General features: G+C 32.2%; 2 protein-coding genes and 1 long non-coding RNA gene across 4 annotated transcripts; 1 reads left to right on the top strand and 2 right to left on the bottom strand.

Moving 5' to 3' along the window:
• Window positions 1–8,606: 8,606 nt before the first annotated feature.
• LOC105123540 (tubulin alpha-3 chain-like) lies at window positions 8,607–12,043 on the top strand. The gene is made up of 5 exons (XM_011023167.1): window positions 8,607–8,864; window positions 9,530–9,744; window positions 9,840–10,039; window positions 10,289–10,797; window positions 11,500–12,043. Exons 1-5 carry the CDS (start codon window positions 8,752–8,754, stop codon window positions 11,810–11,812), a joined length of 1,350 nt encoding a protein of 449 aa, XP_011021469.1. The 5' UTR covers window positions 8,607–8,751; the 3' UTR covers window positions 11,813–12,043.
• A 1,472-nt stretch (window positions 12,044–13,515) lies between these two features.
• Window positions 13,516–15,347, bottom strand: LOC105123539 (ethylene-responsive transcription factor RAP2-11-like). Of its 2 annotated transcripts, none has more exons than XM_011023166.1 (2): window positions 14,917–15,347; window positions 13,516–14,834 (listed from the first exon to the last, which is right to left on the bottom strand). In XM_011023166.1, the coding sequence occupies exon 2, from the start codon at window positions 14,821–14,823 to the stop codon at window positions 13,999–14,001; it is 825 nt and encodes a 274-aa protein (XP_011021468.1). In that variant the 5' UTR covers window positions 14,824–14,834; window positions 14,917–15,347; the 3' UTR covers window positions 13,516–13,998. The 2 variants fall into 2 exon arrangements, with proteins under 2 accessions (XP_011021468.1, XP_011021467.1); XM_011023165.1 differs by having other exon boundaries at window positions 13,516–14,830; window positions 14,913–15,346.
• A 7,945-nt stretch (window positions 15,348–23,292) lies between these two features.
• LOC105123538 (uncharacterized) lies at window positions 23,293–23,848 on the bottom strand. Its single transcript, XR_841873.1, has 2 exons — window positions 23,766–23,848; window positions 23,293–23,321 (listed from the first exon to the last, which is right to left on the bottom strand). It is a non-coding gene; the product is annotated as an uncharacterized LOC105123538 (long non-coding RNA).
• Between the last annotated feature and the right edge of the window lie 2,787 nt (window positions 23,849–26,635).

Below are 26,635 nucleotides of genomic sequence, written 5' to 3'. Positions count from 1 at the left end.
AGAGCATATGTAACCAAAAAGATATAACAGCTCAAACATGTCGGTCCTAACAAAATAAGTTAGGTGGGTTGGCTTGGCTTGGCTTAGCTTATCAAAACCAACAACACCTGATCTTTATTTTTTTTTAATTATTTTTTAAAATTAATTTTTTATATATTTAAATTTATACCTCTTCTTTCTTTTATTTTTTTAGAGAGTTTCTTTTACATGACAATTATTTGTTTTGTTATACATTTAAATTTAGAAGAGTTTTTCTTATTTATCTATAGTATTTTTTTTTTTATCTTTTGTATAAATGAAATTTTTTTTTGAAAATAAAAAAAAAAAATTTTTGATAATATTTCTAATATGTACAACCTTGCATAGTATTTTTTTTCTCTTTTATTTTATTCATTCAATTTAATTTATGTCTCTATTTCTATTATCTTTTGATTAAATAAAAAAATTATTTTAACAAACATAATTGGATAAATATCTTAATTTGAGAAATTAAATATCTTGATATACATTTATCTCTTAATTTTTTGGTTTTTATTTTTAGTTATCATTTATGGCTTTTTTTCATCTATTAACATATATAGTTCTCAATTTATTTTATTACTTATATTTATAAAATTTTTATTTTCACTTAAAATGTTTTTTAACTACAAAAACATGTTTAAAATCCTATGCTAAAATTTTTTTATTTGAAAAAAAAAACAACTAACCCGCAACAAAATAGGAGTCAAGTATCTAGTTATTACTAGTTTAGGCTGTACTAAAATTTCTTTGAACCTAAGAAGACACATTTAACTGGTTAAAAACTTTTTGAAATGGTTATTAAACTCATATAATAGAACTTGGAAAATCATTGTCTTATTTTTTTAATTAATATTTTATCAATAAGTTAATTTTATAACACATGGTTATGGACTCTACTGTATTAAATTAATTTTTTATTTTATTATATCACAAAAAAAATATCAAGATTAATTTACCATTAACCCAATATTGAATTATAAAATTTAATAAAAACCCCACACTAGATAATGAAGTTAGCAACAAAAAAACCAAAACATATAAAAAAAGGTTTTAAAAAATCTCAACCTAACTCTTTGATTTAATTTTTTATTAATTAATAAAAACAAAATATGAGGCGTCCAAGTATCGAACCCACAACCTCACATTACTTCCATGCATTAATCACTAAGCTTCCGGAAGAAATCGAAGAATTTCTTGGGAATCCTACAAGATCCATTCGTTCTTTTTTCTCTGACAGATGGTCAGAACTTCATCTAGGTTCGAATCCTACTGAGAGGTCCACTAGTTACAATATAAAATTTGTAACCAAATGATTAAAAAAGTTATATTAACTTGTTTTATGATCATTTGAATAGTATTTGTTTTCGTGGTTGCCTATGCTCTTGAAACAGACCACAAGAAACATGGGTTTGGTAACAATTAAAACGTCATTTACTGTTTATGGACTCCACGGTAATTTGCATTTAAAACGTAGGGGGAAGGAAAGTAGCTCTTTGCTGCTTCTTCCGCGGAGGAATCACATGAATAATATAACTATGTTCCACTGTTCACGTGAACAGTGGAGACATTCTTTACTGTTCTAGTCGGATCGGGTCCGGTTCAAAGCTAGAAATGCATTAAACCGGGTTTGACCTAGTAAAATTAAATAAAATTATTTTTTATTTTTAATTGTGTTTTATTAAAAAAAAAACTAGTATTTACAATTATTCAATAACACTACATAAATTAGACGGAGATTGCTTGATGACGTAGCAATTGCAAAATTTGATCACAATCTTAATTTTGTTCCTGGTTATATTTTACTTGATGTTGTTACGCGCTTAAGAAACAAAGAAAACTGTTGTTCTTGTTGGATGTATTTCATACATGATAGAATTGTAGATAGTTTAATGAAATAATAAAAAATATTTTATATAAAGTATTATTTATTTCATGATGTAATAACAATAGTTAAATCTACAATATTTAAATTAAAAACCATCAATATATATATATATATATATATAATTATTTTATAATCTTAATTTCAAAAGCATTTTTAAACAAACACCTTAAACTACTTTTTATTCAACCTCAATTTCAACAACAATTTTAATAAAATATATATATATAATAGAGCATGTTTAAGAATGTGGTTGTGGTTGTTTTTCAAAGAACTTTTATGCATCAAAATGAATAGAGCATGTTTAAGAGTGGTTGTGGTTGTTTTTCAAAGAACTTTTATGCATCAAAATGATTTTTTTTTTTTTAAATTATTTTTAAGATTAGCGCATCAAAACAATCCAAAACATAAAAAAATTTAAATTTTTGTAAAAAAAAATTAAATTTTTTGGGTATGCGGTTTGCACTACATTCCTAAACATTTTGATAAATACCAAATTAACCTCAACTAAAAATACTTTTTATAAAATATTTTTTTTTAAATCACAATCATAAAAGCTATCACAATACTAAAAGTAAAACTAAGTTTAAATTTTTAGTTAATTATTATTCTTAGTTTCAAAAACAATTATAGAGAATTTATTTATTCATTTTTTCTTGGATTTTATACCTCTTTAATCAAAAATAGTAGTAGATGATGTTTATACTAGATGATTTTATAGAGATTCATTTTTTCTTGGATTTTAAGCTTATCTGCAACGAAAAAACAAGGGTTATGTAATATATTTATACTAGATTTGTGGTTCCTACTCTTTTGCGGGCAGGGCAAAATTTTTCTCAATGTTAAAAAGGAATATTAAAGAAATAAAATTAGAGACCTGAGTTATTATAAAAATCCCCAACCCAAAATTGATGAATCAAGGTTAAATAAGAAGATTTGCAATTAGAAAAATGATAACTAAGAAAGAAAATTGTTATAAATTAGGATAAAGATTCTTACTAATTTAACTTAAATTTCAAATGAAATAAAAAAATAAAGTTGATGTATGAAATGTTAATTGGTGATAAATCACATAAATTTTTTAATAGGGTCAAATAATTATTTTAAAGGGAGAATTTTTGTAAATTGGAGTGAAAATATTTTGAAAAATAGAAAGGAATTCTAAAAAAATAAAATCAATGCATGCTTTTACATGCAAATAATACTAACTATTGGTACAAGCCCCACATATAATTGTGTAGTTTTTAATTGAAAAAGGAGAAAATCTAGGTTTTTTTTTTTAATATTATGAATAGTGATGAAAATTCCCAATGAATTAGTTTGAAAATCTTGATGGGTTAAGTAAATAAAATACTATGCAAATTTGGTTTTGTTGTAAAATTATCTATTATCTAGTTTTAAGATATCAAACATAACTTTTAATCTGACTGTTGGATCATGATAAAATTATATGAGAAGACTCTTGATATATTGTTTTATCTTTGATTAAAACTTTAGATTAATGATAGTTCAGGAAGGTCTATTGATGTGCTGATTAATGACATTGTCATATACAAGTTAAATCAATGATAGTTCAGGAAGGTCTGTAAAAGTGATGATAATTATATAAAAATACTATAAAAAAAGAAATTGATGCGCTTATTAATGACATTGTCATATACAAGTTAAAAATCCCTCTCTTAATTATTGTAACACACGCCAGCCATTAAAGAAAATAAGGAGCTCCATTTCTCTCATTTTTAAAATTTTAGGGATTTCTTTCAAAACTATAAGTTTAGGGAGTGATATAAATGATTCTTAGTAGAGAAAAACAAGTACAAGTACAAGGTTGAGATTTAGAAAGAAAATAATAAGTTTAGAAGTTTAGAGAGAGAGAGAGAGAGAGAGAGAGAGAATTATTTAATGGTGGAAGATAAATTAGGGTCAAATTGAGTTAGAACTTCTTAAATTGAGTTCATTCATGGAAGGTAAGGTAATTTTTATGGTTAATTTTATTTGTTTTTGTGTTTGGAGGATGAAAACTTTAAAATTTCAATTCTAGGGTTTATAATTTTTTTTGGGAAAATGTTTGTTTTGATTAATTATTGTTTGTATGTATGAGAATTGGAAGAACGACAACAAATTAAAAAATAAATTGAATTAAAAACCATGAATTTTGAATTTTTCTATAGCTGATCATGTGAAATAAATTTAGAAGATGGGAGAACTTATGTTGTTGTATAAAATTATTTTGTTATTAGAGTTGTAAAAGTTTAATTGATAATAATAAAGGTGAATTTTGGTTACTATTTGAAAAACATATATGCGACCTAATTGAATGAAGGAATAAAAAGATGGAACCTTGTTTTAATTTCATGATATTTAGTTAAATTCAAAGAAGAGGCCTAAGAATTTTAATTTAGGTGGAATTGTAGTTGTATGGTAATGATGATAATAATAATGGTAATAATTATTGCATATGTGTGATATTGAGATGATTGTTCTCTCAAATTTGGATGTGGGAAAGAATAAAAAATTCTTATTTTTTATTAGTAAAATAGAAATAGAGTTATTACTTAATATTTTGATCATTAAAAAATCTAACTAGTCTTAGAGTTTAGATAAGAAGATTGATTATGTATAAGAAAGGCTTATCACCCCAGTACACCTTACGTAAGATAAAATATATTCTTTGTTTGTTTGATATATAAGAAAGGCTTATCACCCCAATACACCTTACGTAAGGTAAAATACATTCTTTGTTTGTTTGATATAAACTAAGATATTGTTATATTTTCTAGTCATTTACATTGTTTGTTTATTTGATATAAATTAAGATATTGTTATATTTTCTAGAAATTGGTCTATCTAATGTTTAAGAATAGTTCTTATCAGTAATAATGGTTTGGAATTATTATTATTATTTTTTTTATCATGGTCAACAAAAAAAATACTAAACATCTCTTGATTTTAGAACAACAAAGATATAAAAAAAGTATGCATATTTCATTGAAAGATAGGATGTGATCTCAACAAACATGAAAAATAAAACAAGGAAAGCAAAATTTTATGGAAATAATGATTGACAATGCAACCCCTTTCTTAGATAAACTTTTTCAATAATATTTGAGTCTTTCCAGCATTTTCAATCACTTGTTATGTCGAGGATGATTTGATGACAATGTAATAGGTATTATTATCCTTTAGAAACTCAACTTGTCTATTGGTCACAAGCTTCCAGACTTAATTGTTGAAATTCTTGAAATTTTTGATTGAGTGGTTAGGGATCCCAGACTTAATAGTTAAAATTCTTGAAATTTTTGATTGAAGTAGTCAAGGATTCCATCATGATATCCATACTTCTCATTTGAATTGTACCACCACGAGAGTGATGGTTTCATAAGATTTGATAGAGTTAAAGTAATATGTCTGATGTTTAAAAGATTTCAGTAAATATCCTTAAATTGTAATTGTATGTTAATATTTAATTGTGATGTTTGAGCAGTTGATATAATAATAAGATTCGATCATACGAGATTCTTAATTTGAAAGCCATTTCCTAACTCATATTCCATTATGACTTCAAAGTTTATGCTGAACATTTGATTTTTGCCACTTTTATAGCTTGTTCAATCTTTTCAGCTATAATCATTAGGTTAGTAAAATGCCGGGCTGCACTCTCATTCAAGAACTTAAAGTAGGATGTTTTAAAAGTATTGGTAAACAAGTTGGCTATCTCCTTTTCTAGCAGTGGAGGATCTGTCTAAATAGCCACTCCAAACCACTTTTAGATGTATTCTCGAATAAATTCTCTATCACTCATTTTTATATGTTGTAGGCTAGATCTGTCCAGAGCAACATCTATACTGAACTTGTATTGTTTGATAAAAATGCTGACCAAATCTTTCCACCTTTTAATGTTAAAATTGTTAATCTTTATACTAAGGCTATCTTGGAAAAAATAGATGTGTAGTTTCTCATCGTGGACAACTTAAGCTATTTTATTGTAGTAAGCATTTAGATGAGTCAATGAGCATTTTATTTTCATGTATTTCTCAATTTAGGTGTTGGAAGTCTTTTGAAACTACAACATTTGACACTAAGCACATTTTAGCTGCTTTCATTGAATTATATAGATTAGACCCCTCAATCATTTTTATTCTTTCATCTAATTCTGCCTATTTTATATAAGCTTTTTTTGTAAGATTCTCTTTAGAGTTTTTTTTCTAGTTAAACCTACCATAAAAGGTAGTCTTATAGGGTAAATAGATGAGAGCCATAATAGTTGGATGGGGAGTTATTGTTGTTTGAGGAAATGGAGCTTCCTCGTATCTTGTTCTCAATTCTTATTTAAGTAGGCTTGTTAGCCTTTCCATATCTCCCTTAAGGCTCTTCATTTCCTTTTGATGTTCAGATTCTAAGCATGCATACTCTTTGCTCTTCTTTAGCTTCTTTTTAGATTTTTTTGTTATAAATTAATTTTAAAAAAAGGACATATATTTTCACTTATATGATGATGATAATTAAAACTAAAAACATGTTTATCTATGAATGCTTATGAGAATATATATATTGGGTATAGATTAGCTCTTTTAAACATATCAAATATCTAGAAGCAAAAAAGATCTAAAAAAAATGAATATAAATATGTTTTTTATCTAGTCTTTATAAAAATAGTATAGGGATATTGAGAGGATTGGTTAAGATATGTATGTTCACTATTATTAAATAAGCACTTAAATATAAGTTGAGTTTTCATTACTCTAAACCTTGAACCATAGTCATAAGATATACTACTAATTTTCCATCTAACTTAGGCTTTAGAACATTGTAATACTTAACTTTAGAACATTGTAATACTTAACTTGATAAGGTAGATTTTTTCATAAAAAGAAATCTGTCATGAATTTTAGAAGAATCAACGAATAAAAATAGAATTTGAAAAAAAAACAATTAATTAATAATATAATTTATTATAGGTAAGGTGTATTAAAAATAATATATTTTTTTCTTTTATAACTAATTCTTTTACTTAGAATCTCACAAATAATTATATTTTTTTAGTAATTATAATACGAGTCAACGATTCTCTCATATTATAATTATATGATTAAATTTAAAACTCCCTCCAATCAACAAGAGAGACCCGTCAATTGACGTTGTACAAGCCACGACATTTGGTATTTGAGTGTAAGGCATGAAAGTCTTTGTTAAGCTTCTTGTTTGCATTACTCCTCTTTTGAAAGGATGAATATGGGGTTTGTGTTATTTTTTATTTTGATAGATAAAATTAAGGTTGATTTTGAATGGATGAATACTGGAACGGTCATGTTATTCATTTAAGAAGAACATGGCAGCTTGAGCTAACCACATATAAGGTGAATATTGTGCTGAAATGATTATTGATTGTGAGTTCCTGATTTGTGTTGCAAACTTGACGATGACTTGGGTCTGAGTCCATATCTGTTGTCTAGCAGATTAGGTTTTGTTGGAAGGGTGGTTAGTACATTAGTTCAGGCTGAGATGGTGAAGGGAGGCTACAACTTGTGGTTGCTGTTTTTGTTCGGGGGAAATGCTGATGTTATGGGTAAGGTGCGGCCGTCGTGGTGTTTTGGGCAGCATAGAGAAAAGGTGTTTAGGGTCTTCCATGGTTGTTCCCGGTAACTAAACCTCATGCAAGAAATTTTTGGAAGGAGAAACCTATCAAATCTCCAGACAATATAAGAGAAAAGGGTGAGGGTTGGTGGCTCTAAATAATTTAATTTTTTGATGATTTATTTCTACGCGCCAGCTTGAAGATGAATGTGTCATAAACTCATAGACTTCAAGATTCAAAAGAAAAGAGATAAAGTGACCTTAGTGTTCCACAATCACATTTCATTTGGTGCCTAAAGTTAGAGATGAAAGTCTCGCTTTCTTTTGAAGACCCGTTGAACTTTGGGCCACATGCCGTCGAAGATCAGGGGTTAAAAATCCAAAAGCTATACTCTCTGAGCTGGGTAGCTAGAGGGTCTTCTCAGAAGAACATGCACCACCAACTCCCGTGATTCATGAACAAACATTGCTCCATAATTAACACGCAGTTCAATGGGTGGTTGTTTTGATGGTCACAGGCAGAAAACTTGTCGGTTCTTATCTCTTACAGCCTTGCAGAGTCTCTGCTGCATCATGGCTAAGGACTGGTTTCGAAGCAGCAATATTGACAGAGGACACAGAGCCAGGAGCACAGAAATATTTTCTATCTGGCACCAAAAATCTTGTTTCTGCTTCAACATATCTTTTCTCCCCTGACCCTTCCATTTATTTGTGCGTAAAATGAAAGATATTTTGTAAATTTTCTTCGTACGTTTTGTGTTATCGTCCTCACCGAGCACATAAAATGGAAGATTGAAAATGGATTGTTTGAACGTAGTCAAATGAATAAAAAAAAGAAACGAAATCACCTCAAATTTCTCTTCACTGCTCAATTTAGATCTAAAAAAAGCAAGCCAACTCATCCGTCCAGACAAACAGAATCTTAAAACAGAGTCCATCAGTTTCCTCTTAAGAGTTCAACTACAAATTAACTTTATAAAAACTAATTTTTGAAAGGACGTGGGCCATGGAAACCGACAACAGCCGAGCTAGCCCAAAAAACCAGCACCATAGAGCTGGCGCCAAGCGGCGGACCCCATTTGGCGCCACATAAGTGGCAGTTAACAATAAAACAGCAACCTTGAATTGATAAATTAACTACCTTTACCTTTCTAACATTCATAAGAGGAGAAATCTCTTCTTCCTCTCTAATTTACATCTCCATTGTTGCATAGAAACTCTCTGAGCTTCTTGGAGAGATAAATATTTTTTTTAAAGAGAGGAAGAAATCAATTATGAGGGAGATAATAAGCATACATATTGGACAGGCAGGAATTCAGGTCGGGAATTCTTGTTGGGAACTTTATTGTCTTGAACATGGAATACAGCCTGATGGAACGATGCCTAGGTAATTTCATGCATTTTTCTTTCGGTGAAATATTCAATGTTTGTGGATCATTAATTGTTTTAACTGATCAATGGGATCCTCGTGTCTTTGAATGTTTGTGATCAGTTTCTATGTATATAGTGATTTGTGTTATGATTTTATATCAAGGTAATCATCATTGATTTTGTTGACTTTGATGGATCGGAATGGTTTCTGTGTTTGGATTTTTCTCTTGTCATGTTTTGGTGATTTTGCATTCAAAAGTAGAGATATTTTTGTTTTCATCTTGTCTTTCCATGGTTGAATTAGACAAAAAAGAATTGATAATATATTTGATGTTTTTGTGGAGGTAAACAATATTTAGGCTGTTAATTATGTATTTGAATTCCATTTTGAAAGGCCTCATTTCAGCCATTTGTGGATGGTTAATCTCTAGGTTGGAGGATGACGCCATTCTGTTTGTACAAAGTTTTGTTTTCAGATTTTGATTTTTTTGTTTTTGCCTTAAATGGAATTCTGTTTGTGGATGATGCCCCCGTCATGATCTTGAACGAGAACGACTGGATCTTGCTTTTCCTTGCTGGAAATTGTTGATTTTGATTTACTATTTCTGGAGGATGCTCTATTTTACTGTTTTCATTCGTCTACTTTCGAACCTGATTTGGCTGATCTATATCCTGTTGCAGTGACACCTCAATCGGAGTGGAACATGATTCTTTCAATACCTTCTTCAGCGAAACTAGAGCAGGAAAGCATGTGCCAAGAGCTATATTTGTTGATCTCGAACCCTCTGTCATTGATGAAGTCAGAAGTGGGACTTACAGACAGCTTTTTCACCCTGAACAACTTATTTCTGGCAAGGAAGACGCTGCTAATAACTTTGCCAGGGGACATTATACAGGTAAAAGAAGCATTTGCAATGCTCACTTGAAATGTTGATTTTGTTCTTATTGTCGATGTTGAATATTTTGCTGCATTGGTGTTCTACTACTACAGTGGGAAGGGAAATTGTTGATCTATGCCTGGACCGTGTGAGGAAATTGGCAGACAATTGCACTGGTTTGCAAGGATTTTTGGTATTTAGTGCTGTTGGTGGTGGCACTGGTTCTGGTTTGGGCTCGCTGCTTTTGGAACGATTGTCTGTAGATTATGGAAAGAAGTCAAAACTTGGCTTCACCATCTATCCTTCTCCTCAGGTATGCACTCCAAAGAATTATCGAGAAATTATAGCATCTTTTTGTGCTAAATGTGAACTTCCAAACAATCAGAGGAAATACATCTTTTTGGGTGTCGATGTTTACGTTAAAAACTTTTCCCTGTGGTTCCTCTTGTTGAAGCCTGTAACAGAAAAAATATGGTCATTTCTTATGGTACTGTGGTAAATTCTTTCTATGTTTGACCTGTTGTTTAAAAACTCTTATGGAAGATTTTTCATAATAATGCAGGTTTCTACTGCTGTCGTGGAACCTTACAACAGTGTTCTCTCCACTCACTCTCTCCTTGAACACACAGATGTTGCTGTGCTTTTGGACAATGAAGCTATTTATGACATCTGCAGGAGATCTTTAGACATTGAAAGACCAACATACACCAATTTGAATCGTTTGATTTCCCAAATTATCTCATCTTTGACAACTTCCTTGAGGTTTGATGGGGCCATTAATGTGGACATCACAGAGTTTCAAACTAATCTCGTTCCATATCCACGCATCCATTTCATGCTTTCATCTTATGCTCCAGTAATCTCAGCTGCCAAGGCTTATCATGAGCAGATTTCAGTTCCTGAGATCACAAGTGCTGTGTTTGAACCCTCAAGTATGATGGCCAAATGTGATCCAAGGCATGGAAAATACATGGCTTGCTGTCTCATGTATCGTGGAGATGTTGTACCAAAGGATGTTAATTCTGCCGTTTCCACCATTAAGACAAAGAGGACAGTTCAATTTGTTGACTGGTGAGTTGATTTCCATTTGTTTGATTTATGAGAATTAATTCTGATCAATTCTTGCTCTAGTATGTTGTTTTCATCTTGTGAATGAAAGTTAAATTGTTTCTCTCAAAATTTATCATTTGAGACACAAACGCACTGTCTTAATGGGCATTCAAAAGATTTGGACATAATTCAAGAAACTGATGAAATGCTCATTTCAGATTTTTAAGATCCTAAATGCCACTCTTGCACTATCTCGTTTTAGTTTTTGCTCTTAAAGCAATGCAAAAGTATTATTGAACTGTTAACATTCAAGAAAACAGCATATTGATTTTTGTTTGTAAACATCGAACATGGTTCTATCATATTCCTAGTTTGCTGTTTGTAGTAGCAGTTCCAATACAATGGTCGCTGAAACACACAAGAGAACTCCTCTGGTTTTAACATGACAAGTTAAGACCATTACCATAATAAATATACAACAGATCAAGATGACACAAACCTTAATTTCAAGCATTGGTGGGTTACTGTTATTCTATGATCTATTTGGGAAATCTGAACTTTGATACTGGACAAAAGGATCGGAGTTCCCTGTAGCTGAAATGAATGGCCATTGAAATTAGTCTGGAAAAGTGTAGGGGATTTTGAACGAGGTTAAACATTTGCTTTGTTTATCATTTGTTTTTTTTTCTTGGAATGTGATTGATTGATTTATGGATACTTCAGGTGCCCAACTGGTTTCAAGTGCGGTATCAACTACCAACCACCAACAGTGGTACCTGGAGGTGATCTTGCTAAAGTGCAGCGTGCAGTTTGCATGATAAGCAACAACACAGCAGTAGCTGAGGTCTTCTCCAGAATTGACCACAAGTTTGATCTCATGTACTCCAAGCGAGCATTTGTCCACTGGTATGTGGGCGAAGGCATGGAGGAAGGTGAATTCTCAGAAGCTCGTGAAGATCTTGCTGCCCTTGAGAAAGATTACGAGGAAGTTGGAGCAGAAGGTGGTGATGAGGAGGGTGAGGACGAAGATTACTGAGATAATATTTTGCAAGGAAACAGCAGTTGTATGTTTATCTCTTATCATTCATGTGCGTTTGTCTAGAGGTGTACTATCATCATTATTTTCATGTCAGTGATCTGTGAATTGTCTGTCCATTATGTGTTATTTCTTTTCTTGTTGATTGTTTGCACTATCTCAAAGAATGTATCGTTCTCATTTTTTGAAATGAAACATATGCTATCTATAAAGCCACCTGCTATTAATTTATACACTGAGCTCATCTTCCACTCGAAGATCTTGGTAGGCATAAGCAACATGATTTAGCTAGCAGCTCTATGGAGAATATTTACTTGCATTTCTACAAATTTTGGCTTGCATAAAAATTAAAACAAAATCACAGCATTATGGCATTACCACCAGAGACTGCCATCACATCTTAGAGGCAACTATTGGTTATGAGAATATAGTTGCTTGTAAGAACTACGAAATGCTATAAGAAAGTCGATACGGAGAATTTGCTAATGATGAAGATGAAAGCGAAATTTAACACAGAGCTGAATAAAACTATGCACATTTCTTTGATTCTGTATTTGTCTCTTCTGCATGTAAGAAATGCTGAAGTTACAGAACAAAGCTCTGTTGCTCAAGTACTAGCATGTCAGAGGAAGGGCCCTGTTGTTGAACTTCTCGATACATTTAAATACCCTTTTCTTTTTGTAGCAGCATGTGTACTTCATACGGTTCTATCTATCACGTAAAATACATATTCTTCATTGTGCTCTTCATGTCTGGCTTGGCTTGACCTTCGTAAATTGGTTATGGAATTTGACCATCAAATGGTGAAAAGTTTACTAGCTGGATCCAATCCGTTAGACCAGACATATAATCTGCTATGTTACCTGAACAAAGAATATATTTGTACTCTCTCTGAGTCTCAGTTCCTATGATATAGCTTCACAGTTGATGGAAAGCGGATACCTAACCTCCCTACAGCTTTAGGAAGCAGTGTCTTGAGCCATTTTGAGATAGCAAATCCAATTTCATGATAGCTGGGTGATAGAAGATGAGTTTTTAAATTTTGGGTCAGTTGGATATGTAGAAAGGAGCTACATAAATTCTTATACATAACTTGTTCTGTAAAATAGGGTTTCAAAAAACCTAAATTATTTAAGTGCAATATGGATGCATCATTTGGAATTTGGAAGTGGTAGGAGTTTCCCTAGACAAGATATCTTAATCATAGGTTCCTAGCAAGCTGGACTCACCTTTGATAAGAATCTACTGCCTAATTGTCTAATTAAAATGTTTTTAAACATGGTTTGAAATTCTCTAAGAAACTGTAGTGCAGACACTTCTTCTGGAGCATAACTTAGTGGGGGGCAACTTTTTTAAGTCAAAAATACCTCCGAAAGGTCAAGATGTGAATATATAAAAGACGTGGATGAGAAGTTAAATTAGGTTAGTTAAGCAGATTGAAAATGAACTTCCCTGAAATGGGTTATTTGCAGTTAACCCTGTCATGCAGCATTTTCATATGCCCTAGCTCTGTGGTTGAGAGGTTTAGCATTGCATGAGACAATAGCCCTTTATTTCACAGAATCACAGCTTCTTTGAAGCACCTCTGTAAACATCAAAGATCATTGGGATGCTTCAAAGGGACAAGCATGTACATAAATAGCATGGATCAAAGTGGTTCAGCTTTATGTGAAAATATGACATGCCTAATCATAACTTTGCTGGAGAAGTAAAAACTTACTAATGACATGATCAAAGATTTCAGTATACAGATAAAGTGGAGGATAGCCAAGGATTACATATTGGAAGACACTGCAACTCTTTTTGGATAGTTGTTGGCTGTAGGGCCCCGGAACTCTTGTCTGAGCTGTTAAGAGGTTGAAACGTGCTTTTCAATGACTACAGACATTGATGACATCTGTATCTACTCCAATGAAAAAGAGAGGTTACCTAGGGAACAAAAGGTATATTTTAATCGCCATGATTGCTTCGACTTGGTGTTCATCGACGATTGTTTTACCTTCTCCATGTAATTTGCTGTTAACATTTTAAAACACAAAATTTCGACCTCATCTCTAGCTGGTATGTTCTCACTGTAACTTCACAAGCAAGGGTAAAGTGAAACCAGAAACTAGGGGAAGAAAGGAAGGAAAGGAGAAGTGGGAGATTCTATGCTCGTTAGAATCACAAATTCTGCAGGGTGATTATTATAGTGGTGGAAGATCCCATAAAGCTTCAATAGGATCATGGATAGTTTCCATGTACTCTTGCACCCCATTCATTGCATATAGAGATGCTGATATCTGTCTCTCCACCTTCATCTTATCAAATTCTGAGAATCCCAAGTCACTTGTCCCTGGTGATACCACGCTTTTTGGAAAATCCAACACTTCCTGGGAAAATGCAAACCGATCGAACACGGGTCCGAAACCCCATGAAAGATCAGACTGAGAAGAAACCCACTTGAATTCCTCAATGCAATTGCTCAAATCTGGTTTATATGCGTCATCAAACAAGATATCGGTTTCATGAACCGAGCTGGAATTGGAGTGACTATCAGTGCTCATGCCACAACTACTAATGCTGCTGCTGCTGCAGCTAGTAGTAGTGATAGTGCTTTTGGTAATGGTGGTGCTAGTTGGTGGGGTAGAGACTTCAGAAGTTTCTTCTTCACTCTGCTGCTGTTTGTCTCTCCTTTTGTTGTTGAGGAGGTTTCGAATCCGGGAAGCAAGAGGAGAATCCAAGGATACACGAGTAATGAAGTTGGTTCGAGTATTTGATCCACGAAGCAGGCAAGCAGCTTCATCGTAAGCTCGAGCAGCTTCTTCTGCTGTCTCAAATGTTCCTAGCCACATCCTTATATTTTGTGTTGTGTATTTGATCTCAGCTACCCATCTACCAGAAGGTCTTTGCCTAACACCAACGAACTTGTTACTGCTGCTAGGCCTACTTATCCCCTTAAACTTGCTTGTTTTGCTAACTGGCATGCTCGCTTTTCTACGCTTCTTTTCTTGCTGGAAATGAATTTCCATTGGGAAATTGCACAAGAAAGAAGAATGGACTAAGACGTTGGATTGGAGAGAAATGTTGGTTTGAGCTGAAGAAGAGAGAGCTGTTCTACTTGCCCAAAGGAGGTGTAGAGCCCTGTCTGCATGTCCCTGTCTTGTTCTCAGTGGAGATACTTATACGATTGAAGCTTGAAAAGATGCCATGGATTATTTACGAGCATGATGGTGCCCTTTTCAAGGTCTTTAGAGCTGTTTTTAATATATTATGTCATGGTTTTGTGCTATGGTTTGAGGGCTTAGTCCTTTGTCTGATATCTCCATGACCTGGTCAAAGTGCATGGAGGGGGTCATGCAGTCTAGAATAGCGCCACTTGGTGGCACCAGAATGGTCCTCAAGATGAGCCTATGAACTAATGCTTAAATCATGGCTTGAGAAGAGGGGCATAAACCTAGTCATGCTCTCCGCAGCCATTGAATGTGCTTATCGTGCACGCTGCTTTGGTTCTTGCCTACTTTCCCTTGCATCACAGAAATTGTTTTAAAATAGCAAAGCTAATTAAAAATATTAACTGAATAGCACAATTAAATAAAGAATTGGCTGAATTAAATCTTTGGAAGGCAAGAGTGGTCCATTCTAGTTAATACTTTTTGATATTATTATATTTATTTTATTAAGATTTTTCTGATATCACTAGTGTAATCATAATCAGAAATTTATTATGTTTCTAGAATTTTTTTTTTATCTCTCTTATCTCCTACTCTCCCTTGCATCACAGATTTTTTTTAATACGAAAATGAATAAAAAATATTTACAAAATATCACAATTAAATAAAAAATAAACTAAATTACATTTTCAAGAAATAAGTGAGGCCTACTTTAATCATCATTGATAATGATGTTAGATTTATTTAGTTAAGATATTTTTAATGATACAATTATTCTTATAATAATAGATTTGATATGTTTTCATAATTTTTTTTTCTCTTCTCTCCTTTTTGTTTTTCAAGTAAATCATTATTCTAATGTTTTTTAATTTTGACATGTACAAGCTGCATTATTTTGCTATTTTTTTTAATTATATTAATTGACAAATATTTTTTTAAAACTATGCTTAAAGTCAAAAATCGCAGCAGACAAATGCTCTACATTATAAAATTCATAGATTCTTAGTTGTCTTTTTATCAATTTATCATGAACATATTCTATTCATTATTATAGCTAGGTTAAGACTAGACAATTTAGTATTGATGATTATCTAAGGATGATGTATACACTGATCATCTTCTCAAAAAAGGTTTAATCTTGAAGAAAAAAGAAAACCACAGATAATGATCATCATCATGACATATATATATATATGTTGCCACTTTTCTATAGAAATTTATTTATGCTGTTGGCTCCCTCGTTGATAGCAGTACTGTTGGTGCATAAGCGTGCATGCAAAGGTCAGCACTTGTATGCTAAAATGTCTGCTGATCAGCACTCTTGGGAAGCTGGGGGGGGGGGGGGGCTGCTTTTACTTGGCAAAATCCTATGAATGGTGCCAAGAATCCAGCTCATCCTTCTCTACCACTCCACCTTCACAATACAACAAATACACTAAAAGAAATGGGAGATGTCCTGTGACCATGGACATGTTTCATAGATCGTGCAAAAAAAATTAATTTTTTTATTTAAGAATGTTTTTATCTTTTTACATAGTTTATTCGGCAGCACTGATTTATTTGAGGGTATTTGTGCTGATTCATCTTTTAATATATAATAAAGTAACCAAAATACCTCTAATATAATAAAAAAAACTAACATGTTGGAGAAGGAAAATGGTGTTTTGATATGTTTCACTTTTTAATTGTACTGTACAATTACATAATTGTTTTGGGGTAACAAAAAATGCCATGGTATTGACATATTTTCCTCAATTTTTTTTTTTTGTAATTACTAAGATTGGTTAAGGGTGATGAAGTGATTTAACATTTAATTAATATTTTTTATTTAAAAAGTTGTTGTTGTGTGTTGTAGATGTGTCGGTGTATAAGTGTATAGGAGGAGCCACACATTTTAAGCAGTGTAAAAAACATCTTCCGGTAGTGAAAAATTATCTTCCTCTATTTTATTTTATGCTCCATCATGTATTCTTCTTTTATGGTTAACACGTCATCTAAAGATGGCCGATCTATTGTTAGTAGCATCTTTTCCCCCCTTTATTTATCTTTATTACATGTAGGGATGCATTCTAGTTTTTATTTTTATTACCTTTTTATATTCAGTACTTTTAGTTTTGATTGTTTATTTTTTTTTTTGTTAAATTTTTATGATTTTCAATTTAATCTTTCAATTCTAATTCCTATATATAATATTTTTTGGTTTGGTCATTCTACTTTTGATTTCTTATTTTGTTCTTTTTCTCTTTTGTTAAAGTTTTTATGCTTTCAATTTTATCTTTTAAGTCAATTTTATGATTTTTATTTTTTTAACAATAAAGTTTTTTTAATTTGATCCTTTTTCTTTTTATTTCTTAGTTTTTTCCTTAACTTTTTGGTCAAAATTTTTTTGGTTTTTAATTTTATCTTTCAAATTAAATTTATGCCTTTTTTTTTAACAATAATAACAGTAGTTATAATAGAAGTAGTCGTAACGACACCAATAATGATAATAATAGTAGTAGTAATAGTAGTAGTGTGATAACTCATGTCAGTAGTGAATGTCTAGAGCCAGGATCTTATTAGTAGTGTTGATTGCTGATTTGTCATATGTGTTTTGGGGTATCAAACTGAGAAGTGGGCTGTGTTACTAGAAACAAAACTATGAGGGTGGTAAGCCCCAAAGCAAACAATATATGGCAAGTTAGACGAGGCTGTTACATTTGATATCAGAACCGAGGACTGCTTGTCTTAAGGTTGGGGAATTGTGATATCTTACATCAGAAGTGAGCATCTAGAGTCAGAGTCTTATTAGTAGTGCTAGTTGCTAACTTATCATACACATTTTAGGGCATCGGATTTAAAAGTGGGCTCGTATAAATAGAAACAAAATTATAAGGACGGTAAGACTCAAAGTGGATAATATATTACAAGTTAGGATGGACTGTTATAAATGATGATGATGATGATGGTAGTCATACCAATAATTATTGTGTTAATAGTAATAATTGTGATAAAAATAGTGATAATAATCAAAATGACCTTGGAATAATGTATTTTGGTATATTAGTTATTTTTCTCTTCAATTTAACCCTCTCAACCAAAAAAAATCAATTGTCATTTTTTCTTATAATTTTTTTATTCATCCTTTTGAATAAATGTAATTCCTTTTCTATTTTGTTCTTCAATTTTAATCTTTCATGTATTTTTTTTATTTGGTCCTTATTTTTTGAATTTTTTATTTTTTTCCCTTAATATTTTTATAAAAGTTTTATTCATTTTTTATCTCACTCTCCAATCAGGTTTATGGTTTTTTGTTTTTTGTTCAATTTTTTCTTCATTCTTTCATTTTTTTTCTTTTTGCTTGAGTTATTTTTCTTTTTAATTAAACCCCCTAATCAAAAAAATCTAGTTGTCTTTTAATTTATTTTTTATTTTAATTTTCAATCCTTTTCTTTTAATTAAATTTTTGTTATTTCAATTTTTTTTGTGTAGTTAGTTTTTTCCCTTGATATGTTCTTTTGTGTTTGTTGACTTTTTTTTCAAAATATAATAATATTTTTTGGAAAAAAAAAATCTGATTAACATCATTATCTTTTCTTTATTGTCTAATTAAAACAAAACCAACTCATTAATCTTATCTTGTATTATAACTCAAATAACTAATTTTAATCTTATCTTGTATTATAACTCAAATAACTAATTTCTCCTATTTATTTAAAATACGTTTGATCACCTTGACATCATTTTGACAAACAAAATACGTACCGTTTACATCATTCCATATTATTTTTTCATAAAAAAATACGAACCCGCAACCTAGGAGTAGCCATGCCTAGTCATAGCTATCTATTATCATATGAAACCGTCAAAAGGATTTTAATATTAATATTACACAACTGTTCTGTGACTTTTTTTTTTGGAATGAGTCACCAAGTGAGGTAGCTATATGGATTTCTTTGTCTCTGCATGCTTATAATTCTGCAACCTCCATGTAGACTCTAGATCAAACAGCCATGAAAGACGAGGAAGACAGGAGTATTTTTTATACAGAGATAGGCCCATACATAGGCTCACCTAATTTGGCATGGCGTTTTTCATGCAATCATTCAGCTAGAGGCCTTTCTACACGCCAAATTACAGCTCTGCGGTATCCTCAAGCTACTCTTGCAAGAGTTAAGTTTTTCCAGTTTTTTACCCATCTACGTGCACCTTGATCTGCCATGTTGCTTATTAGAGACTTTTGGCGTGGAAAATTTGTGTAGATACTTGGATATATACTTGAAGAAACTGCACAAGTCATGCTACGATTGCAGCAAATAAAATAAAGATTTATTCAGCCATGAAGCAAACATTTTCTATAGGCTGTTGGATAAAAAATATATTGATCTTCATGTTTCATGTATTATAATCAAATTAAAAGTAGCTCTAGACAATATTGTCACCTTCAATGCCTTCCATTTTCATGTATAAACAATTGTAGGGCTGTCTGAACTGATGAAAGATGCCTCTTTATCATTTGTTATTGACCTCCATATGAGATTATACTTGAGAATCAAGTGGTATGCCATGAATCTCTTCTTTCCCAATTATGCGCAAGATAAGACTTTGTCATATGATACATTAGGTTTAGAATCCGACGTACAAAAGATGAAATTTAAGATATAATTTATATTATATTTTAGTATATATTTTTAAATAATTTTTTTAAACTTAAAATTTATATTATTTTGTACTATTAATTTTATCCAATAAAATTAGTTACTTACTCTAATAACATAACATGTAGAGTTGCATGTGAAAAAGAGTTTTTAAAGATATATGAGTATAATATATAAAAATTCAAGTTCAAAAAGTTTTTATAAAATGTATTAGTGAATATTATAAATTAAATCTTTTAATTTTGTGTTCGATGTAGTTTTTCATCTAATTTAAATAAACCAACTTGCATGATTCTTAGTTCAAAGAAGAAGGTAACAAATCAAAAGAAATCACAAACAAATCCTCACTATGGAAGAAACGTAATGCTTGCCAAGAACCAAATTTTCTTTTCCAGGTCTTCTCCATTTTTTTTTTCTTAATAACGTGACCATGCAGTTTCTATCAAGCCCATTACCAAGCAATTTCCCAACAACAACAAACAGAAACCAAAAGCACTACGTACGGGATAATTTTCCTCACTATTTCCAGACAACTATTTCTCACTTTTCCAGACAATGACTCCATCATTTGAGTCTCAAACCCCCTACTTTTAATAATTTTGTCCCAAACTAATCGATATCTCTTTCATCAATTAGCTGTTATTGAAAGTTGAATGAATATGCCAATTCGAGCTGCTTTCCATGCACGTCCTCGTAAATTCTCATTAAATCCCCCCTCCATAAGAAGTGCCAGCATAAAGCTCCATAATGCCCTAAATGGAAGACGTTTTTTTTGTTTTTTTATTCTTATTTGACATTGAAGCTGTAAATTGGAGCATTTTTTTGGGAGGAAATAGCGAGCGTCTGTAAATTAGACAGAATCTTTTAGCTGTCGCTAATAACGAGTGGAGTGAATGAAGGGATGCTATCGTCTAATATTAAATGCATTTGGGACAAAAATAAAAAGAAAAATAACAGGGACATACATCTGAGGTTCCCCCATTAATTTTCCAACGACAGTTTATTCTTCTCCCCACACAGCAAACAAAAACCAGTCAAATTCTCTCTTTTAGGCATCATGCCCACAAATATTGAAAGCAACATTTTGTACATTTGACGAGGAAACCGGATAAAAGACCATGAACTAAAACCATGAAAGGCAGCACTGGTCAGCATGGTTATCAAAACAGAGAAAACTTAGCTTCTTTCACCTTTGTTGTAGTTGGGAATATTTAGGGTTAAATTTGTTAAAGTAATTCAAATTAACATAAAACAAATAGAGAGAAGAAGCTAGAATTCTCATTAATACTTCTAACAAATAAAACTATAAATTACAGAGGAGGTTTTGATAAAAAAAATAAAAATACAGAGGAGGGTAAAAAACGGAGACTTACTTACGTTCGGTGCTGGCGAGAGGTGCTGCTGGGGCTGGGCTTGTAGTTCCACGCTTAGTAAAGTACCTATGTAATTAAATTACAGAGGGGAACAAAAAAAAAGGGAGGGGAGGGAAGAAAACAGGGGAACGAAGAACAGGGGAGAGAAAAGGGAGTAAATTCACTTAAAAAAAATGAAAAAGAGAGAAGCACAAACCACAAGAACAGAAAAAAAGAAAGAGGAGAAGGCAGAAGAACAGCGGAAACTCCAGAACTACAAGCCAAGCCCCAGCAGCACCTCTCGCCAGCACCGAACGCAGGTAAGTCTCCTTTTTTACCATCTCCTCTGTAATTTAATTGCTGCTGTAGCAAGCGTGAGAGCCCGCGCACGCTTGCAGACTAACCAACCGGTTACTGGTCTAAACCAGTAACCGAGCCTGAGCCGGGGTAGCTAGGTCTAGCTCAGTCTATATGGCTGGGCTAGACACAGTTCAAACTAAAAAAATCAAGAAAGAGAGAGAAAAGAGATTGGGTTGGGTTTGGCCTCAGACATATAGTCAGTATAATCTATGTTTGTTAAGAGCATACATGATATAACATATTCTTATATCTTAACTATAATTTTTATGTTTTTTCTATTTTGGTATTTGATTAAATAAACTTATTTTAATGTAAAAAAAATTCCTAAAATATTTGTGTACATTCTTGAAGTTATTTATAGACCACTCATGCATTTGTTTTTATTTTTTGCTTGCATATTATTTATTTTTTGCTATATGCTAAATTTATATAGCATTCCTGTTAAATATAAATATGTTATGCAATGTTATTTTTTTTATTCTGGTCTAAAAAGAGGAAATAAAAAAGGTAAATAACAAGAGAAAGACATAATGTTTTTTTTTTGTTTCTTTTAAATTAAAAATTAAAATTCTTATGAACTTATTCACTAATACCAAAATTAGAAATATTACATCTTTTGGGTTTATACAATATTTACCAGCATTAAAGTTGAAAATATTTACAGGTAAATGTTCACTAACACTAAAGTTAGGAACATTATAGAAAAAAAAAACAACAAAAAAAAATACAAACTTTTAATAATTTAAGATAAAGCTAGTAATACAGCTTGCCTCTTATAGGACACTTAAATGGTGATAGTATCTTTTGTTTTGAGTAAACAATCTCGTATTATAAAATCTTTATTAACCAGTTAGAGTTCTTAATAATCATAATATTAGATGATGATTACTTGAACTAAAATAATTCCTCAAAGAATAAAATATCAGATATTCATTCTTTGTCCGATAATTAACAAGATTATCAAGTTTATTTTTAATTTATCATCACGATGTCCAGGTATGACAGAATAGTGACTCCACTATGGATAGAATAAAGAAGGCTAACATTCTTATTAATCTATTTATTTTAAACGCTTGAGTTAACCTAAATACAAAGCAATTATATATAAATATAATTTAAAATACTATTTCACTTTTAATAAATAAAACTAAATAAATGTATTATTTAACAAAATTTATAATAGTCATAGTGTACAGATTCTATGCCAAAACTTCTTTTCCTATTTTTCATTTCACCCACTAATAGAGAACCACCCTGAAGAAAGGAAATTCAGCACACAACACTCGCTTGCTGACACAGGCAACAGCATCCCCATGAAACAATGACATTGCTCGCCGATGCAGTAGGAACTTGGACAGGAAACAGCCGCTTCCCAAAGAGAACCATGACATGGCCACCGCTGCAGAAGAACAAAGGATGATAGATCCAACCTGGAGGAAATAATAATGAATCCCAACAATTCCAAATGAAATAAGAAGAGAGAATAGATTGCAAGGCAAGTTGCTGCTGTGGTTCCAAGGATGACAAAGTTGAAGCTGTGGTAGCAGATGGTAACATTTGCTGAATTTTTCTCCACAGATTAATCATTCGAATGACAGTTTGCTCTGTTGCCAACTCTTCGCCTGCACATATGACCTATAGCAACAATGTTGCAATGACTAGGAAAACTAAAACAGGAATTAAACAACAGCAATATTCAATTTCCAAATGCAAGAGATAGAAGCAAGCAGAGCACAGAAAGGGTATTGATTGTTTGGCCCTGAAAGTTCTCTATCAGACCTGTAACAAATGGCGTTTTGTTTTGAATATATTTGTGCACTAAAATACACGCAATCAAAGAAGTATTAAGGATGAGATAGAACAATAAATCAGGTAAAACATGCTTTAAAAATGTTAATCCATGTCCCACAGTTTACCTTTCTACCATTGAGCAAAGCTGCTCATGCACACCCTTAGCTTCAATCAAGTCACTTTTTGGAGGCAAGCAGCCTAACCAAGCTGGAACTATCTGCAAAACAGAGCGCATGTGCTACCAGAGAGGACAGATATCATAGAGGCGCACCAAGAAAATAAGTAGAGCCAATGAAATAATCAAAATACCTCGAAAGGCAATCAATACGAATACACAAAACAAAAAGGATATATGTACGTGAGCATTAATCATTCACATAAAAAAAGAAAATTTGCTTCTAAGATCAAAAATCCAATCTGCAACTCAAATCTAAACACTTCATAGCCTTTAGAATGCCGTACATGTGGAAGACTTAATATAGCAACCCAAGATTACATGCAGGACGCCAGAATGGCCCATGCAATTGTTCGCTCGCTCTTTTAGAAGTAGCAGAGAGATCATACCAATCATTCAAGAATATCCGTTCAGGGAGGACAGGTCCTCAGCTGAAAGCATTATGAACCACCTAGGCTCACGTAAGAGAAAGGATAAAATAAATACCCGTGCTGCATCTATGCTATCCCGATGAAACTCGCATATTTTTCCAAGAGCTCAAACAGCATTGTCATATGGCATTGTTGTAGAAAAACAATGGTGTCTGCAGGGGCGGAACTAGGGGGTGGCAAGCAGGGCCCGGCCTGCAAAACATTTTAAAATCTTTTATTATATAATATTTTTAATTTAAATAAATAAACTTTTTAATAATATATATATTATTATATTAATTTTGGCCTAGCCTGTAAAATTAACCTAACTCCCCCCCTTGAGTGTCTGCAAACTGAATTTTTCATTATATTCTTCTCCTTGTAGTAGAAAATATATTCGCAGATTTATGAATAGGTAACAATCCTATTATAAGGAAGTATAGTAATTTTCTACAAGATTTGATATAACTCCTCTAATTGATTAGATTCACGTAATTACTGCCTATACAAGATTTGATCTGAAAACACAATAATCAAATTACCAAAAAATATTTGATCTAGTTCTTACAAGTAATCAGATTATAAAATCGCAACTAATCATATCAACATTCCCCTTCAAGTTGGAGCATAAATATCAGTCATACTCAACTTGGTAATTACTCTTTGAAATGCTAGTTCTGAAACGGTCTTGGTAAAAATATCAGTTAACTGATATCCTGATTGAACAAAGGAAAATTGTATAAGTTTCATATCTAATTTTTCTTTGATGAAGCGACGATCAATTTTAATATGCTTCGTGCGATCATGTTGGACAGGATTATGCGCAATGGAAATGGAAGCCTTATTATCACAGTGTAAAGTCATCAGGTTCATATAATGAATCCCCAATTCTGTCAAGACCCTCTGAATCCATAATAATTCGAATACCACATAAGCCATATCTCGAAATTATATCTTTACACTTGATTTGGCCACAACTTTCTACTTCTTACTATGCCATGTAAGCAGATTTTCATTAGACAAAAATGAAATAGCCTGATGCAGATTTTCTAGTTGTTTAATCCCTTGCCCAATCAGCATCAATATATCCCATAATGCTATAGACCCTATATTTTAAGAATAACAGGCCTTTTCCTAGAGTGCCCTTCAAGTATCATAAAATTCTATTCACTACATGCAAATATTCTTCGTTGGGTGCATGCATAAATTGACTTGCGATACTGATAGCATAGGTTATGTCTAGTCTTTTATGTGATAAATAAATCAGTCAACTAACCAAACATTGATAGCGACCATGTCTATTGGAACCTAATTGGGAAAGACAACAAGCTTGTGATTGATGTCCATGAGGGTTGATACTGGTTTGTAAGCAAGCATGTTTGCTCTGTCAGCAAATCAAGCACATATTTGCCTTGTGACATAGAAATCCCGTGAACTAATTTGGCGACTTCAATTCCTAAAAAGTATCTGAGTTGCCCAAAGCTTTTCATTTCAAATGTAGCAGTTAAATGTTTCTATAATAGCATCATCTCCTCTAGATCATCGCCTGTTAATACCATGTTATCCATGTAAACAATGAGGGTTGTTACCTTCCTATTTTGGTGCTTTATAAACATAGTATGGTTTGAATTACTCTGTTTATAATTGAATGCGATGGGAATCACCTAAACCAAGCTCTAGGGGTTTGTTTTAGCCCATATAGAGATTTCTTCAACTGACAGACTTTGCTCCTATTTTTAGAATTGCACTGCACATTCGGTGATAAGTCCATATATACTTCTTCCTCTAAATCCCCATTAAGAAATGCATTTTTAACATCAAACTTTTTTGAAGGCCACTCCCGACTAATTGCTATAGATATAAGAATATGGATTGTGTCAAGCTTGGCAACTGGTACAAAAGTCTCTTGATATTCCATGCCATATTTTTATGTATATCCCTTTGCAACCAACCGGGCTTTATATCTATAAATGCTGCCATCGCTTTTAAGTTTCACAGTGAACATCCATTGACACTTGATTGTCTGTTTTTCCGTCAAGTAGGGAGACAAGTTCCCAAGTAGAGTTCTTTTGCAGAGCTTGCATTTCTCCAAGCTGGATCTGTCAAAGCTTCCTGCACATTACTAGGAATGGATATATTAGATAATTGATTAATAGTGAATGCATATGATTTAAACATCCTATGGTTAGAGACATAATTATTGATTGGATATTGGACATTGACTCTATGATTGAGTTCATACTGTTTCTTTGGGACACCCTTATTTGATCTTTGTGAACATCATGTGGCTACATTAGCAGGATGAACATCTTGGCATGAGAAATATCAGTTAATACATTGGACTCATCAAATTCAGGAGTACTTGGGATTCAACATTCTAAGAAGATTTGTTAGTTAATGGTGTTAACAAAGGCAACTCTATATTTATTAGTGACTCCTCATCAGTGCTTCTACCCTGTAAGTCCTCATCAGTGCTATTGCTCCCAAGTTGTTCAATTATTTTTTAGAGCTCAACAAATTTATTACTGCCTCTTTCTTGTAGCAAATGTTCATTGCTAGGTTGCTCCTCCTAAGAGAAAATGATGAAACCTTCTTCTGAATAAAATGGTTCAGTTTTATGAAAGGAGACATCTAAGGTTATGTGTAATTTTTTACTATGAGGATCATAACATTTGTACCCTTTCTAGAAGTTTGAATATCCAACAAAAACACATCAAGTGGCACATGAATCAAGTTTAGTTCACAACACCTTTGGAATGTGAACATACGCAGTATACCTAGACACTCTAGGCTCAAGATTTGGAAGTTGCGGGATGGATAATAAGGATTGCATCCGCTGTTAATATGTCTGAAATCTATCACTCGAGAAGGTGTTTGACATGACTAAAAGATTGATGTCTTCTCCCAGGTGAAGGAGTGTCGAAGTAATAAATAGCCCGGCAAGAC

Source organism: Populus euphratica, unplaced genomic scaffold (assembly GCF_000495115.2).
Source record: "Populus euphratica unplaced genomic scaffold, PopEup_1.0 scaffold9.1, whole genome shotgun sequence".
Lineage (NCBI taxonomy): Eukaryota > Viridiplantae > Streptophyta > Magnoliopsida > Malpighiales > Salicaceae > Populus > Populus euphratica.
This window is presented reverse-complemented; position numbering and strand designations above follow the sequence as displayed.

What these genes read in the sequence shown, in the direction of transcription:
- LOC105123539 (XM_011023166.1), bottom strand. Translation starts at nt 14,823, where the DNA reads ATGGAAATTCATTTCCAGCAAGAAAAGAAGCGTAGAAAAGCGAGCATG.
- LOC105123540 (XM_011023167.1), top strand. Translation starts at nt 8,752, where the DNA reads ATGAGGGAGATAATAAGCATACATATTGGACAGGCAGGAATTCAGGTC. An exon ending in CCTGATGGAACGATGCCTAG is followed by an intron (nt 8,865 to 9,529) that starts GTAATTTCATGC and finishes ATCCTGTTGCAG; the next exon opens with TGACACCTCAATCGGAGTGG. An exon ending in ACAGTTCAATTTGTTGACTG is followed by an intron (nt 10,798 to 11,499) that starts GTGAGTTGATTT and finishes TGGATACTTCAG; the next exon opens with GTGCCCAACTGGTTTCAAGT.